General features: G+C 43.9%; 1 protein-coding gene across 1 annotated transcript in view; it reads left to right on the top strand.

Moving 5' to 3' along the window:
* Positions 1-19,085, top strand: part of ST6GALNAC3 (ST6 N-acetylgalactosaminide alpha-2,6-sialyltransferase 3) — a 1,703,027-nt gene that overhangs the window by 673,699 nt on the left and 1,010,243 nt on the right. Inside the window, exon 2 of the mRNA XM_085602042.1 lies at positions 9,790-9,990. Coding sequence (XP_085458168.1) covers positions 9,790-9,990 — 201 coding nt within the window. The remainder of the gene's footprint in view (positions 1-9,789; positions 9,991-19,085) is intronic.

Raw genomic sequence — 19,085 nt, 5'->3', positions numbered from 1 at the left:
ACCACACACAGTTACTCAGAAAAGATCCATGGGGCATATGTATCAAGCCCATTCCCGTTTGCAAATAAGGAATATGTAGGATTGGCTAAATGTTTTGCAAATCCTACATACATTGCATTTTGCGATTCTCTCATTGTGATTTGCTAAAAACCGCAATTTGAGAATCCCAAAAAGCGTTTTTGATACATATGCCCCCATGTCCTTTAGCTGATAAACATCATTTTTGTAAAGAGAGCCCTTCTTTATCTTTATTTCCACAGGTATCAAATTTGAACCCAATGAAATCTACTCAAACGAGTTTTACCACAAAATTGAACTATCAAGACTTTGATGTACAGGTAGACATACCTCTTGACTACTTAAAACATAAAGATAAAAAAAGCGTGGACTATCAAGACTTTGGTGTACAGGTGGACATACCTCTTGACTATTTAAAACATAAAGATAAAAAAAATGTGGGCTTGTTTGATGACTCCCAGCTTTTTTATTTACAACAATTCTTTGAGCCTGAGGTTTTTGTGTCTTCTCCTGTTAATGTATCTCCCCTAACTACAGAAAAAAACAAAGTTAATGTCTACCCAATATTTTTTTTTAAATCAGAGACTATAAAAATTGATCTCTATCACGAAGGAACTAAAATCTGATCATACGTTACCACAAGAGAAGGCCTTAAAAAACAAAGGAAAACCTGCTAGCAGAAAGAAGAAATCAAAAAGAGGAAATAACCAGAGGATTAAGAAGAAAAAGGCCAAACAGCTTCGTTCTGACCCCAATTTGAATTTATCTCTACCTCCAATCCCTGTTGTAAAAGTCCAGAAAAGGGAAGAAGTTCAAGCGGAAATTTCATCACCGGACAGTAACCCACTTCAGCTGAACTCTAGTTCAACAATCTCGTTGTCACAAGAAGCTACATCTACAGAGCCAAGTACTGCAGCACCTACAAAAAGCAGCTTGAATACCAATGTGGTATTTTTCTCATCCACTATGGGCAGTGAGGTGATTTATAATGCCAGTATACAGTCTAAGGGAAATCATTATGTTAGTACTCAACCTTCTGCCCCTTTTTCTTTGGATTTTAGGTTTATTTTTGATTATGAGCTATACATGAATAGGTCTTATTTATTGAGTTGCTTTGCTGAAATTTACGATCTAAAAATGATTCAGAGTAGCGATTTGGCTTTGGTTCAAGTTCTAAAATATGGTAATCTTGAGGGTGCCAGAGTGACGTTTGGGTCCAAGGTAACGTCACATTTAATTATTTCAAACACAGCTAAATTACGGTGCTGTGGTATTGATGTACTGGTCCCCAATGAGGAGAAAGTCCCTGAAAAAGAATCTATTAATAGACAGTTTCGCTCTATAGAAGATCTATCGTCTCTTGATCCTTACCACTTAGAAAGAGAAAGGGTATTGCAGATCTCCCTCTGCAAGGATGGAAGGAGAGTTTCCCTCCAACCAGAGGAAAAGAACGGTAGAGTTCTATCTGTAGATGAAGAAAACAAGAAATGGAGTTGGGTGGCAGGGGCCCTGAACACAAACAGTACAGTAGGTTTAAGGTTTGGCAACTCCTCCTATCAAGGGCCCTAAATTGGTTTCCTGGAACACAGCCGGCCTAAGCACAAGTAAAAATAAATGGTTGTTCTTGTATGAACAGAACGCCGATATAATATGCATTCAAGAGTCCTGGATTGTCATGAATTGGTCTATGGAAGATTATTATGTGCTGAGCCGCCCTGCGTCTCCAGTGAGTAGGTGACATGCGAAAGGTGGCATCGCTATTTTGCTTAGATCAAGCCTTAAGTGGTCTTACAAAACAATTCCATATTCTTCTAATTTGTTTCAGGCAATTAAGCTACAGACTAAGGTTGTTCATTTGAACTCCGAGTCCCTTTTAATTGTGAATGCATATATTCCTCCAGGCGCTTCTAATACACACTTATTGAAAGATTTGTTTGCCTTCATATCATCCATTTTCGAAAATTTAGAAAGTAAGAACCTACTGCTGATCAGAGACTTGAACGCTAAAGCCTCCACCCATAGTTTGGGGCTTTTTGCTAACTCCGCTAAGGAGGAAGCATTAAATATATCACCGGCTCAGTTCCAAAATCATAGTCGAACGGATAAAAGAGGAGTAATCTTATTAGAAGGCTTAAGAAACTTGGAGGTTTTAGTAGTCAACAGGAGACTAGGAAAAGATATTCCAGCGAAAAATACACATAAGGGTCCAAAGGGTGGCTCCATTATTGATTATGTAATTTCCTCCGCTGATTTCTTTAATAGATTATCAAATATGGAAATTTTGGAAATCCGATTTAGTGACCATATGGTGATTAGTTTAAAAATAGATTTGTCTTGTTCTGGGGAGAGCTCTTGGAATCTTAGGGATAAAGCAGTAGCTTTTAGCAAAACAAACGGCAGAATTTATTGGATTTCTTTGGCTGTCTCAAAATTAAAAGAGTCTCTAACTGTTTTAATAGATGATAATCAGCTTCCACAAATTTAAAGTCCCTTTCGCCCGACTTCTCTCGAATGACCTCTGCAGAAACTTCAATCTACCCCCCGACTAAGGAAGAAATTGGTAGCTTGATTAAAAAAATGAGAGCCTCAGGGGCAATGGGCCCAGACGAAATCCCCATGTCCATTATAAAAAAAGACTCTGTATCCTTACCCCCTTGTTTGAATGCTGCTATCGATACGGGTGGACCCCCCATCATGGTCTGGTAGGATCCTAATTCTGCTGCACAAAAAGGGCGAAAGACACCTTCAAGGTAACTACCGGCAAATAGCTTTATTAGACGCAGTAGGGAAAATCTTCGCCAGCAGTATTCTCGAGAATCTTACTGACTGGGTAGTAGAGCAGAAAATCATCCCCATTGAGCAACCAGGCTTTAGGAAAAATAATTCCACCTTGGATAACATCTACATATTGAAATTAATAGAAGAGAAATACACGGTCTTTCGCAAAACAAATGTCTAGGTAGCATTTATAGACTTTTCCAATGCATTTGATAAAGTAGATCGGCCACTTCTTTGGTAAAAGTTATATAAAATGGGGATGCCTCCAATTTTGCTATCTTTAGTCATTGCTTTACATTCCCAAACATGGTGTCGGGTTTTAATGGGCAATCTCAGGGCCTATCTTCAGTTATTACTACGGAGAACTGACTGAAGCAAGGTTGCCTATTAGCACCTCTATTGTTCTCTATATATGTAAAAGATCTACCGTATTGTTTTTCCTTAACGGGAGGAGACGCGCCAAAGATAGGGGGCCGTTCCTTTTCTTGTCTTATGTATGCAGATGATATTGTAATTATGGACCTGACCCCTATAGGTTTGAATAAAAAATTGTCACGTCTACAGAATTATACGTCTTTACAATTTTTGAAAATAAATGTTTCTAAAAGCAAGGTCTTGGTTTTAAAACATGGAAAAAACAGAAAACAGTGCAATTTCAATTGGAGAATTGGTTCTGAAAAACTAGAGATCGTAGATTCCTACCTTTATCTGGGGGAAGTTATTTCAAGTAGTACGAGGATTAATGCCCATATTGATCATAGCTCTTCTAAAGCAACGTCGCATGCAAATGGCCTACGCCTATTCTACAGTACGATGGGTCGAAGACATTTCTCAAATTTACTTTTAGTTTTTAAAATCATAATTCCCCCTACCTTGTTATATGCAATTGAATATATACCAGTAAGTGAATGAAGCTTTTCGGATAAAGTCGAAGGCCACATTTTTCATAAAATATGCAATTTTAATACACTGGCTTCAATAGCCGCTATTAGGCTAGAATTTGGCTTGGAAAGCTCCTTTTCACAAGGACTAGCTAGGGTAATCTGTTGGGGATATCAACTAAAGAATAGTGAACCTCTTTCTTTGAGGAGTTTTATCCAACAGGACATTTTTGTTGGACAAATGTATAAATACTCCTTTTGTAACGATTTCATTGTGGCACTGCAACATTTTAATGTGCAGGAGGATTTTGTGTTATCTCTATCGCCTATAGAATTCAAATCTTTTTTAAAGATTTCTAGTGGCTTAATTATCTATCAGAGAGATATTAGGATTTGCAGAATGAGAGCCAGACTGGAAACAATAGTCAAATATGCCTCCCTGAGAGTTTCTCAGAAATATCTATCGTGGAACTTAAGTCACTGTATTGGTAGATGGATTATTCTCTACCGGGTGACCTCCTGTACTTAAATGACTTAATTGGAAATTGGCCACCCAATAGGCAAGGTAGAAAAAATTTTAACTTTTGTAATCAAGCAACTCAGAATCTCGATCATGTTTTGTTTGTTTGTCCTGCTCTGATTACATTTCGCTTTAGGTGGCTACGTCCAATGTTTATCCAGAATGGCATTAAAAACTAGAGAATTTTTGCTCTGTCCAAGAAATGAAATAGTATGTATTAAACGTTTTAATTTTTTTAGCGAGTTTATGAATATATTTTAAATGGTTTTATTAGACCCCGATTATGGCTGTTGCTAATTCTCTGTTGTTTGCACTAAGTAGGTTCCTTTTCTCATCAAAAAAGTTTTAAAGGGAAACATTACTGCTGCTCTTGATGCACCTTAAATAAATTGTATCCATACATAACAGGCCCAGATTTTTTTATTGGTCTAGAATAGGAGATAATTGTTTGATTGCTGCTACCCTATTGCAGCTGTAAGATGCATTTTATTTAATCTGTTATTATGGTTGATACATGAAGCATTTTGCTCTACAACATGCCATTAGATGAAATTGCTTTTTAATGTTAATATATTTGATGTTTAAATAATATCCTAGAGGTGATTTTGGAAACTTTTATGTCTTTTTATGATGAATCTTTAATGAAGTATTGTTTTAAAGGCTGTTGGGTTTTGCTATGATTAACAATGCATGTTTTAAGTGGACCTCATTAGAGAGCCAAATGCTTAATAAACATATTGAATTGAATTGGGTTGATTACCCTTGGAGATTGCAGACCGTGATCCAGGGGGTCACTTAGGAGCCGATTCCGATCCGGGTCGGAACGGCACCGAGCGCGATACGGCCGGAAAAACTACGAGCTGTACGCGTGTTTTCCGCCCGACTCGTACAGCTGTACGAGCGAGCAAGTACGATGCGAGCTACGTGAAATTCACCGACCGAGTCGTTCCCGGGTCCGAACCGCTCTGTACGTCTCAGCTGTAAGCTAACCGTGGCGTGCAATGGATGCAATTTACGACCGAGCCAGTACGATGCACGCGTCGGACAGCCGGTGGGAGCCGGAGTGTCCGGCTCGCAAAACGTCCGGGAAGTTGCTTTTGGGGGTCCGCGTCGCACCCCCTGTCACCCGCAGACCTACGACTTTGACACAACACAGGCATGCATGGTGCGGATGGCACCGAGGCATACCCACTGTAGGGGGCGCCCTTGTGCGAGACGTACCCATTCAGTCAATGGGAGCCCATGTAAGCGTCGTACGACCGACTCCCATTGACTTCTATGGGAGTCCGACCGAACCGAGTCCGGCAGCATACGGCCACATCGTACTCGCTCGGTCGGACTGCAGGACTCTGGCTCGGTCGGAAAACACTCCGGATCCGGCTCAGTCAGAGATCTTTCCGACCCGGATCGGAATCTGCCCCTTAGTGTTTCCTTTGCAATCATTCCTTCCGAGTGAATATATTTTTGTATCAGCACATTTACTCTGTGTGAAATGGGCTACTTTAAAAAAAAACATTAAATCATTTGTAAGTGGCAGAAATGGAGGGATGGAGGTCTGCCGTCTCTTGCAGGCCTTCATCCCTGCATTTGTAGGCATTTGCAAGGGTTGTAAGATGCCTCGTGCTGTAACAATGTTAATGAGATAAGAGGTGGTGTATGTATATTGTGCAATGCAGTTGTACCTTTGTCTCATCACAAAATGGAGCAGTTTTTGCAAATTAGTTGGTAAGCAATTACCATATAATGGTTTGTGAGCTTAGTAGATGGGACTCGTAGATCCTCTTCAAAATTCCAAAGTTTTCCAGCTTGTTTAAAAAATGCCTTCATATCACTTTTGGTTAAATTACAATAAAAAATATTTCTTTCAATGCAAAAGTTAGCAATTTAGCCATTGGTTTTAGAGATTAGGAAAATACCCATTGAAAAACTGATCCTAATATCTTGTGCTAAACCATATAATAAGAAATTTGCATCATCCAACCTAATAGGCCACCAGCTTATTAAATAAATATTATTGGGCATATCAACAAGGAGGCGATAAAAAATTATCGCCGCTTTTGCGTCCGTATTCGGATGAAAAGCAGCGATAATTTTATCGCTTTATCAGCAAGGTCACGCTATAGCGTGAATCCTTGCCTTAGCGCCCTTTCCCGTAAGGCCCACCTTTGCATCTCTAATGAGATGCAAAGTGGGTGTTCCGTCCCAAAATAACTGGAGAAATGTCGCTAACCGACATTTCTCCAATTATCAATGGGCACGTAACAAGCATAGCGATAAGGAAAGTAGCGCTAACCTTGGTTATCGCTACCTTCCTTATGCCTGCTTTTCCTTTGACTAAACAATGTTAGTCAATGGGTGGTGGATTATAGGGCTGAGACCACCCAGCCCTATCAACAAGGATATCGCCGTTTTCCATGGAACATCGGTGGAAAACCAGCGATGTTCCATGGAAAACATCGCTATCACAGGAATAATTATCGCCATTGCTCTATGCGTTGGTAATACAGCGCTAGCATGGCGATAATTATCTACGATAGTCGACGATAAAATTCCTCACGCTAAGGGTGGCCAGTGATAATTATCGCTGCCGCTTGTTGATATGCCCCCTTATTCTTAAAATATAATGTGACTAATCCCAACTCAACTCCAAGAAGCCCTAACACAGTCCAGCTTTACCATATATCGGTGTATCCCAGGAAATGCTACTACTCACTATGTCAAAAATTAAATTGATCTAGCGTTAAAAGCAGCAAGCAGCGAGACAAAACTAAAGCCACCAAAGTAATGATCAAAGTTTAATAATACTTTACAGATGCTGTGACCTGAACAGTAACCTTCTCACAGTGAGGGACCACATGTATCACGATCACGTGAATCCTTATCTGCAATACATATTTAAGTCATATGTCCTCAAAGGTATCTGAACAATAGTACGTTTGCAAGAACTTTTTTCTAAGCAATATTACATTTTTTCATTTTAAAATAATTTAGTATACACCTGTTTACCCTGGATCAGACAAATCAAACCAGGTACAGGAATTGCAGTTAAGACACATTGGCATCTAATGCAAATAGGAGAAACGGCCCCTCCCAGCTCTAAGACTGGGTAGTAAAAGATACTCTCAGACCCTCAGTCAGTGTTTCTGCTGCATTACTTAGAGAGCCATGCAGAGGAATTATGTAGTTTAAGCTAAAATAGGCCAAGATAGGCAGAAATAACAGTATTATCTGCATATGTCAGCAGACATGCTAATTGCACAGAGGGTAACTTTGGGAGAAAATATTGTTTCTGACTTTCTTCACTTGGCAGGATACTCCACAACTCTGCAGCATATGCCCAATCTTAAATGCCTCTCTAAGATTTTCACCTTAGTTCTCATTTGGGCGGAACTCATAAAACCCAGCTTTTAACATATGAAAATCATGTTTGCATTTTATAGCTATTGTTCTAAAATCACTACACATATCTCTTGCTTCTTTGCAAATTAGGATTTTGCACATATCAGTCCCAGGCAGCTAGATATTTCCTGTAGTCCTAGGGAAGAATCACTCCGGTCTGATACCAAATAAGCTTTAGCAAATCAAATACTATCCTTAACATTAGTCTGCTTTAATGTTCAGTTGCATGACGTGTGACAGTATATAAGAAGACTAAACTGTGCACTGATGCTGTGTTGCCAGGATAGTTGACAGTGTTTTGTTGACCGTTGACAGAAACTGAAATCAATGGTATAATCATTACAAACAGATGTCAGCTTGCCAGCAAATTACACTTTCATCATATGAATGTGACTCTTGAAGTGCCAAGAATTTGTTTCAAATAAACGTTTCACTGTTGACTGGTTTGCACAGGTTGCATCTCATCCTTAAGATGAAGTATGCATTTATTTGCTGAATAAATATGTGTTTGGAAAACCAACTTTTTGTTGCAAAAGGCCGTCACCAACCATTTTTAATAATAGCTTCTGGTCCCTAGAATTTACATTGTAAATGTTCCATATTAAAACACAGTCACACTACACAAATAATGCATTTGAATATAAAACAATTTTAGTTAAGCTGAAAGGACAGTTCACTGGGTTGGTCTTCATAATTGGGAAAACAGTCGCTTCTATTAATATCTTAGTGCAGGAGAATTATATTTTGTTATTTAATATTAATGGTCATTAAGAATGTTTGTGAAGACTTTTGATACCATATGATTTGTGTTAAATGTGGCATTTGTGCATCTGGTTTGACACCTTACATGATAATTTCTAATAATGCTATTTCATAAACGATTTCCAGCCTCATCTTTGTTTTCTGTTGAAACTATCCTTAAAAAAGGTAATACTTAGGGGCCATTAGGATGGTGGGTGGACTTTAGTCCGCCCGCCAGTGGTGCGGCGGTCCTGCACCTGCAATTAGGATGCCACTGCCACCGTGGCGGTGGCATCCTCCATTTCCAGCATTGTGGTGGGTGGTGCCCACAGCACCGCCCGCCACAATGCTGGGAATGCACCGCAAGGTGACAGGCACGGAGAGGTGCCTGCCACCATGTCCATGACAATGCAGGGGGTAGCTAGTTTTGATGCAGAAGCTTTCAAGCACCACATTGTTATGGGCAGACCAGTGATAAACTCATGCAATGATTACTGTAAGAGTCCTTGCTAGAGGTTACCTGTGAAGCTTATGCAAAGTTTGGAGGGCACACAACACAGGTTGAAGGCTGATATATGACATCAGGATGCATGCATGTATCTCTCATATAATAAACAGCTTGAACTAATCATCACTAATAACTGCAGTGCAATTCACAACAAGCTAATTTGCCCTGAATTTATCGTAAAATACAATATGCAAATAAACCATATTACAACCTGGTTGTGACATCCCTGTTCCCGTCTAATAAGAAAATACCAGAGCTACTGTTGGTAGTTATTATAGTTGCGTTGTGAAATCACAATTCCTACTGCTAGAACCAGCAGACTGTGTGAATGAGAATGGTGTGACTTTGTATTATGTAACTATGCATTGTAAAGACCAGGATACCCTTTACTGTGCATTCAAAAGATATTGCATGTCACAGGGGACTGCCATGCTCCTAATTGACTTGCAAAAAGTGGTTGAAACTCCTTTATTCCGTATCTAATCAAGCACCGGCTCGCTTAATAAGGTGGTTTGCCTCATGGTTGCCAACCAAAACTACATGGTCACTGAAGAAACATCTCCTGGTTTTGCCAACATTTAAGCGGGAGGCGAGGGCAAGGTGATGCTTTTCCCAGTTGTTTAATATTTGGAATACTATGCTGATTATATCAGCCCCAAATCGCTAGAAAAACTCGCTTGGTGGGCATCTTGCAATCTTATGTGGTTGAAAACGAAAGATTGCACCTTTAATGGGATTAGCTGCTGACATGGAATCTATGCGTCTTTGCTAATCAGTCAATCACTGTTAATATCTGCATCAACAATGACTAATATTCTGCTTATTAAATAACGCAAAGGTAAATGCAGCATACATGCATTGAATGTGCTCAAGCATCTGTAAAATGCTTTAAATAAAACAAAATGAGCAGTGGAGTCAACTATATTTTTATATTTTTTTTATAGCGACGGCCCTGTGCTGCTTTGACTTTGATCTCAGCTTTGGTCTTACTTGTTGTCTTTCACCTCAAAAGTGAAGAATTTGAAGGCAATATCCTTGGGCTTCTGAACCATTTGGGGTGGCCCAGCACAAAGCGGTTCCCATTCTATGAACAAACACGGCATCCCACTCGCCACAAAGGATACATCAACGTAAAGACACATGAGGTAAGGACTTCAGAAGACCATGTTATTTATGTTTTCACTGAAAGCACTGTACATAAGGGCCTCATTTATGACAATTCGGCATAGGGCAGTGCACCATATTTAAGCAGTAGGAGGCATTCTCGTCCTTTCTGCCTGTGATGGTGATGTTTTGGCCGCCTAGCGCCAATGCAGGCATCCCTGCACCATGGTACAAGGGTGCCTCCATTGCAGGCAGGATTTTTTTAGTGCAGGAAGAGGCACCTTCCTGCACAAAAATAATCCTACGAGGCATTTCCTTCTTTCTATGTGTGCTGCAGAATAGAACACGCATGGAAAGAGAAAGAAACAAGGAGAAATTAACATATGTCCTCTCGTTACACCTCACCTCGAGAGGCGTATGAATCTGATGCATTCCAGGCTCACATTGCTTTGTAAATCTGGGGCTGCGTCAAATTCCATGGGTGTTGCATGTAAAAACCCACTGCAATGCCCATAGAATGCCCCCGGGCGCAGAGTAAGGCAATGAACCGATTTTCTCTGCGTCGCCTTACTCATGATTTGTGAGGCCACTCAAAGCCACACAGTGTTGCTTCATAAATCCTTATGAGAGCCCTGCGTCATGCATGTACCATTTACGTGCTACAAAAGTGCTGCAGGGCTCTCATAAATTAGCCCCTCAATGTAATCTATACAAGGTTTGATGTAGAAAGGAAATGCTAGAAGTCATACACTAAGCCTCTTCAAGTTCACATATAACACCTGTTTCTGTTTTATGAATATGTAGTCTATGCACTCTCAACAACTGCACATCACTGTAACACTCACAAATGTTAGAATAATATCTGATAGGCCAATTCTTCTTGTCGTGCCATTTGAAATACAATCAATATAAACAAGATAAACCATGAGCCCTAAAGGAAGACACCAATTAAGAAACTGCTCACAATGTTTTCCCTAGCTGTCAAAGTTGTCAAAATGTGAAGCATGTTCCTGTGGCAAGGAGACAGACAACTCCAATTGTTATTAATGAAGGAAAAATACAGCAAACCTATTTCAGAATTCGTTTTTTGTGTGGTTGTATTGAATGTGGTATGTTAAAACATTACATTGTATTAGAACTTTGGAACATTGACAACCCCATGTGGTTATAAATGCTGGTATAGGACCACTGCCATCAACATTATAATGCCCTTATCCAAAGCCTCTGACCCTTGCTCTCTTTTGCCTCTTATCAGGATATATGGAACTTTGCAGGAGAATGAGGGAGATAGATGGGTTTTCCCAGAGCAAAGATTTTCCCTTTCCTCATCCCGTGGACCATAGTTTCAGTACTATAGTAATGCAAGAACTGCAAGAGGACCAGAAAGCCACCAAAGCTATTGATTCACCACCTTACATACTGCAACAAAAACAAAATGAGTCTCTCCTTCTGTCCATCTGAAATAAAATTAGCAAAGTTCTTCGCTTTTTTTTTTAATTAGTGCGTTTTGTCCTCATACAGGGGAAAGTGCTAATAGCGTTCAGCTCAGGCCAGTACACCTGGCAAGGGCTTTTAAAGGCAGGTATCGGCTGCAGTAGTGGGCTGTAAACCTATGATCATATTCATATTCACAGATGGGTTGTTTGCCATGTGAAGCACAAAGCCACAGTTTGGGGCAAGATGTACAAACCATATTTGCAGAATTGGGCTGTTTGCTACCACAATAATGTATTTTTGAATGTACAAACCAGAAATTCCAATTCTGTATAAAGTTTTGAATTTGAAATTTGGGTTTGAGAATGAATACCATTTCAGTATTTGGACATTCGTATTTAGGACGTCCTTCCAAATACCAAATTGGAAGTGTAATTATTAATGTTTTGTGACTGAATTCTGGTCCCAAAGCATTCATATTTTAACACTACTCAAAGGAGGTGGTAAGCCATGCCCAAACGGGATGGGTCCCCAAGGGACACCTTCCCCTTGTGAATGTTAAAAAAAATCTTTTTTTAAGAGTAGGCAGTGGTCCTCTGGGAATGTTTGTAAAAACATTTTTTGAGAGCAGGCAGTGGTTCCATAGACCACTGCATCCTCTTTAAAAAAATAAAGAAAGATTTTTATTTAAAATAAATTGCTTTATTTAAAAGCACAAAGTTGGTGAATCACGCACACCAAGATACTGTGTTTAATCAATGATATTCAATGGTACTATTTTATGAGGCGTGCATAGAGGGGTCGTCCTCTAAACCAAGGCGTGGAAAAATGATTCAAGTTGCACTTCCCTTCACGGGAGGTGTCCCTCTGAACGCATTGCCATTGATCTGGAATTCATAAGTTCATGTAGTAAACAAAAAGTTCCAATGGTTCAATACAAAGATTCATTTAATTGATTCTGTGATGACTTATACTCATTAACTCCATGAGGTAGTCATGTCGAATATCCAATCCATTTATCAATTAATCTTGATGCTGAGAAACATCTCGATGAGAACCCCAATGCATTTCAGGCAGAAAACCTGCCCTTCGTCAGGGAGAAAATTCCTTAGTCCGGTGAATGAAAATTTGCGGTGTGGTTCCCGTGGTTAGTCAATTAAAAGCAAACACAGACATGGTGGTCTGCTGACCCCAACAGGCCACTATCCCTGTGATTTTTGGAATTCCCAATGGGTCGCAAAACAAGACCCACCTCGTGAATATTAATGAGGTAGGTTATTTGCGACTCAGTGGGAATCATAAAATGTGTTAAACACACATTTGTACATGGGTGTTTACGATTACCAGATAGCGAATCACAAATACTTACCTATGTACATCTGGCCAAATAATTCTTAGAATGTTCTTTGTGGCATATATTATTTGAAAGGCAGTGGTGGCTGCCACACTAGGGCTTGATAAGCGGAACCCCATCAATTGTGTAGCACCCACTCACATGCAACAATAAGGCAAATAGAGGGCATGATCTCAGATCCTCTACTTAGATCCAGACTGCACTGCACATGTGCAGTAGATGGAGTGTCAGCTGAGCTATCACCCTATTTTCACAAGCAACGTATAAGTGGAAATAGCCTTACCTGCATAAAGGGCAGGGTGTACCCATTCCTCTCTCAGGCAAACAAATACCCCAGATTTCTCTGCCCATTAGCTAAAATGGCTTGTCATTCTCAGAGATGAACAGGAGAGTCAGGGACCTGAGGTAGTAGAGCACAAGCTGTAAACCATAGCAGCTTCTCCCATTCTTGCTGCCCCACCCTTCTTTCTAGTTCCACAAATAATAAGATTAAGCTTGAATAAAGAGTTAAAGTGAAGGCCAACCTGCAGTTCTACCAGTGTTGGAAAAGCGATTTGGGGGCGAAAGGCTGAATACTTATGTGTGTCTGTGTGAATGTGTTTGTGTGCTTGGCTGCACATGTCTGTTCATGTTTGTATGGGTGCATATGTGTGCATGTTAATGTATGCAAGCATGTATTCGTTTAAGTGATACGATGCAAACAGGTATGGGCCTGTAATATTTGTGTGTATTTCTGGTTGTTCCAGTGACTTAATGGTAATCCTTGAATGTTTTACACTCACATTGTCATTTTATACATTTTATATATCATGTACAAATGTATGACTTCGTGTAGAATACACCCTGCATTAATGAGATCTATATTTCACATCTTGTGGACATTCTTGATATGATGGTAGCAATTCTGGACTGTAGTGAAGGCTCTGACACAATTATGCCACTCTCTGGGGCCGATTCCAATCCAGGAAAAAGGCTGTACGAATCCTTGTACGGAGCGTTTTCTCCGTACGACTCGTACCCGGTAAACTTTCCTTAAAACCTAGGAAGTACGATTCGTACAGAAAGCCTCTTTCCGTACGAATCGTACAAAAGACCGTATGGGTAAAAAAAAACAACGATTCGGATCCGGAACAGCCTGTATGCAACGTCTGGACATATTTAAGCAGCGGTTTTCGGCCCAGCAAGTACGATTCGTCCCTACAGCACTCCCTACGGCTCTTTTCTTACGGGAGCCAAAAACAGCCGTAAAAGGTCATATGCGACGTTCTCCGCAGTACCAGTCGTACTCCGACACGTTCCCAGGGGTACGAGTCGTACCGGGGGAAGAGCCGTACATACGAGTTGTACAGGGGTATGAGTCGTACAGGGGTACGAGTCGTACATGCGAACAGGGGTACGAGTCGTACAGGGGTACGAGTCGTACATACGAGTCGTACAGGGGTACAAGTCATACAGGGTACGAGTCGTACATACAAACAGGGATACGAGTCGTACAGGGGTACGAGTCGTACATACGAGTCATACAGGGGTACGAGTCGTACAGGCATACACCCCCATGCATTGCGTATGTACGGTGCGTACATACATGTTGTTTTAAGGTGTGTACATATGCATGGGGGGCCTGTACGACTCGTACCCCTGTAGACTAGTATGTACGACTCGTACCCCTGTACGACTCATATGTACGACTCGTGCCCCTGTACGAGTCGTACCCCGGGAACAACTTTTCCCGACATACGAGCCGTACAAAGTTCGCTTCGTAGCGGGTAAAGTCATTCCCCGTGTACGGGCCGTTTTCCGTACGATTCATAAATCGGAAAGCCGGTCCGGATCGTACTTGTACGGTCGGACTGTATTTTTACGATTCGTACGGAAAAGTGTCCGGGTCCGTCTCGTACAACTTTTCCTGATCCGATTCGTACGGATCGCGCTGATCCGTATGTATTTTTCCCGTACGAATCGTACTTCACGGGTCGGACGGGACTTGTACGATTCGTACGGAAAAAATTACGGATATGAGACGTACGAAAAAAAAAAATACAGGATCGAAATCGACCCCATTGTGTGCATTCTTGAAATATTTCGGTTTATTCATTGTGTAATTTTGGCCGAGGCATAACAGTGTCACTCAGTGACATAATAATGACTATCCTCTACATGTTTAACTGGCTTGGTGGTGCCACACCTTGACATCCTATCAGGATTCATTACACAATTGTGGCTTTTTTCGACATAAGGGTGGCCATGGCAAAACAGTGCCCTTTTTATATGTAATGTAGAAAAAACTGCATAATAATGGTGACCCGTGGCATAATCTTGGCCCTTGCATAATGATGTATGTAGTGGGCCTTCTTCATATGATTGTGGCTGTCAACATCACATTAATGGCCTTGACACAATGGTGCCTATCTCTGACAATTTCCATATGTTAGACATCTTGACATTAAGTTGCCGATTCCGATCCTGTAAAACCCGGGTACGAACCGTCGTACGGAGCGTTTTCTCTGTCCGACTCGTACCCAGGAAAACCACCTTACAAACCCGCAAGTACGATTCGTACAGAAATACCATTTCCGTACGAATCGTAAAAAACACCGACCGGCAAAAAAAGACATACAAATCTGAATCTTGACAGCGCGTACGCGACGTCCGGACGGAGTCAGGCAGCGTTTTACGAACCAGCAAGTACGATTTGTGCCTACGTCACTCCGCACGTAGCATTTTTTACGGGAGCCAAAAACTGCGAGGAAATTAAGAACGACGCGAAGAAGGAGCACCGGTACGCGACGGACCCCAACCTACGCGTCATCCCGGCCCTCATAGCCTACGACCTCGTGTTCAGAAACCGCTGCAGACGCCGCAGAAGGTCAGAACAACACACAGGGGCAAAGGGGGGTGGGGGGACTGGGGCAGGAAACATTACCCCCACCCAAGTACAAATATACATATGTCCTGCACAGAAATGACCTCCAGGCTCTGGTCACTGGGGGGGGCGTGTCCACCAACCCCTACCTACCTCCACAACGGAAGTGGACGTCGACTTGTACCCGTCACCACTACAATGGTGGTACGGCCCGTACCCACGCCCCCAGAGCATGGGTACGGGCCGCACCACGCGTACCCCTATGTCACCGCCACAATGGTGGTACGGCCTGTACCCACGCCCCCCAGAGCGTGGGTACGGGCCGTACCACACATACCCCTACCTCACCGCCACAATGGTGGTACGGCCCGTACCCACGCCTCCAGAGCGTGGGTACGGGCCGTACCACGCGTACCCCTACGTCACCGCCACAATGGTGGTACGGCCCATACCCATGCTCTGGGGGGCGTGGGTATGGGCTATACCACGTGTACCCCTACATCACCGCCACAATGGTGGTACGGCCCGTACCCACACCCCCCAAAGCGTGGGTATGGGCCGTACCACAAGTACCCTTACGTCACTGCCACAAAAGTGGTACGGCCCGTACCCACGCCCCCCAGAGTGTGGGTACAGGCCGTACCACGCGTACCCCTACGTCACCACCACAATGGTGGTACGGCCCGTACCGACACCCCCCAGAGCGTGGGTACGGGCCGTACCACGCGTACCCCTACGTCACCGCCACTATGGTGGTACGGCCCGTACCCACGCCCCCAGAGCATGGGTACGGGCCGTACCACGCGTACCCTTACGGCACCGCCACAATGGTGGTAAGGCCCGTACCCACGCCCCCAGAGCATGGGTACGGGCCATACCACCCATACCCCTACAGCCCCATTACATGATGGATACAAGGCGTACACACGCCATGGATGTAGGTGTACGGCTTGGTGCAGCACATCAGCTGTATATTGGGGGTGGTGTATGCCCATGACAGCAGTGTACCCCAGCAAGGGCGCAAGTTGCAGAGGAATACCAGCAGTGGACAGAGACATGGGGGTGGGTGCATATCAACACCAGCAGTGGACAGAGACATGGGGTGGGTGCAGAGGAATACCAGCAGTGGACACAGACATGGGGGTGGGTGCAGAGGACTCCCAGCAGTGGACAGAGACATGGGGGTGGGTGCATATCAACTCCAGCAGTGGACAGAGACATGGGGGTAGGTGCAGAGGACTCCCAGCAGTGGACAGAGACATGGGGGTGGGTGCATATCAACTCCAGCAGTGGACAGAGACATGGGGGTGGGTACAGAGGACTCCCAGCAGTGGACAGAGACATGAGGGTGGGCGCAGAGGACTCCCAGCATTGGACAGACATATATGAGTGGGTGCAGAGGACTCCCAGCAGTGGACAGAGACATGGGGGTGGGTGCAGAGGAATACCAGCATTGGACACAGACATGGGGGTGGGTGCAGAGGACTCCCAGCAGTGGACAGAGACATGGGGGTGGGTGCAGAGGAATACCAGCAGTGGATAGGGACATGTGAGGGGTGGGTGCCCATCACTCCCAGCAGTGTACACAGAGATGGGGGTGGGTGCAGAGGACTCCCAGCAGTGGACAGAGACATGGGGGTGGGTGCAGAGGAATACCAGCAGTGGACACAGACATGGGGGTGGGTGCAGAGGAATACCAGCAGTGGACAGAGACATGGGGGTGGGTGCAGAGGACTCCCAGCAGTGGACAGAGACATGGGGGTGGGTGCATATCAACTCCAGCAGTGGACAGAGACATGGGGGTGGGTGCAGAGGACTCCCAGCAGTGGACAGAGACATGGGGGTGGGTGCAGAGGACTCCCAGCAGTGGACAGGGACATGTGAGGGGTGGGTGCTCATCACTCCCAGCAGTGGACAGAGATATGGGGGTGGGTGCAGAGGACTCCCAGCAGTGGACAGAGCCATGGGGGTGGGTGCAGAGGACTCCCAGCAGGGGACAGACATATATGAGTGGGTGCAGAGGACTCCCAGCAGTGGACAGAGACATGGGGGGTGTACATCATTATCAGATGACCACAACTCCATGGGTGTATGTACACATCCCTAACTTTGGACAATGATGATAGTGCCATAACAACACATCACTGACAGCAGTGTCCCACTCCCAGGAGGATGGATGTCTTTCCCCCACTGCATGACACACCACATGTGGGTGTGAGGACAAATAACACATGCATACCCACCCCTGGCAGATGCAGCACAATACACACACTGAGATCATGCCACAAGACTGTATAGTCATGTCACTGCCTACTAAACTAAGAGAGCCAAAGAGAACACACACTGTCACGCACATCCCAGGAATGATAGGAATGTTCAGGTGATGGGCCAGCCACCAAGATGTTGTCTGTCATGGAAGGAATAGGGTGGAGTTCCCACAGATACAATGCCCACAATTGTGAGTCAGGTGTTCAAATACCCAGCAGAACAAGTACCATATGTGTGCTAGGCTGGGATTACACACATGCATTGTGCGGAAAAGGGACAATTTCTCCATGAAGGCATGGCAAAATACTCTATACACAAGTACAGTGAGTACCAAGGATGGCAGAGACGATGCAGCCGGAGACATTGCTGAGCAGGCATGGCCAGAGTTGAAGGGATCCATCACCAACAAAGGAAATGTAGACACAGGTCAACACAACAATTGTGCAACTCTCTGCAGGGAAGATGTCAGGTGCCACAGAGGAAGGAACACTCCTTGGGACAATGTCTCCAAACACAAAGAGCATACACGACAAAGAATCTTTGCAGAGACCTTGTGATGGTACGCAGATACCAAGTTCCACCCCATGAGCAGCAGACTACAACATTTCCCTGAAACATAACACATGCCCACAACCCCAACTCCTGTAGCATCAGCATCAACATCAATACCTGAAATGCAAGACTTTTCTAACGAAAATAGAAAATGCTTTATTCAGCATGAAAATAATAATGTGTAAATGAGACTATTCACAAAGGCCAATCGCCAGTCCATATCATCAGTCCTTGGGGGGGGACACATGGCCATGCGTCTCCCTTAGCTTGCCTGCACATCAGAAGACTCTGTGTCATCGACTGGGGGGGGGGGCATCATGTGGGGAAGGACCAGGCACCGCAGGGACAGGAGGGGGAAGGGTAGGTGTGGTGGGTGCAGGGACGGACGACTCCACCACAGGGGGTGGGGCAGCGCCAAAGGTCGAGGTGAGCTCGGCGCTTCACACTTCTGCCAGTTCTTCAAGCGTCTCCCCTGCACCCGGAGAAACAACAGGCCCCAAGGAGGGGGTGGTCGGAGGGATGGGTTGCAGCGCTACTGGGGGAGGTGGTGGACAGGCTGGGGGACTTAACTCCCCTACCCGTGGAGTGCCTTGACCGTTTCCGACCAGGTGAACTAGTGGGGCTGAGGCCCAGCCCAGCAAAGTAGGCCTCCCTCTCCGAATCTG

The sequence above is a fragment of the Triturus cristatus genome, chromosome 4_2 (genome assembly GCF_964204655.1).
Source record: "Triturus cristatus chromosome 4_2, aTriCri1.1, whole genome shotgun sequence".
Classification (NCBI taxonomy): Eukaryota; Metazoa; Chordata; class Amphibia; order Caudata; family Salamandridae; genus Triturus; species Triturus cristatus.
The sequence above is the reverse complement of the archived record's forward strand: the minus strand, read 5'-3'. Positions and strand labels throughout refer to the sequence as shown.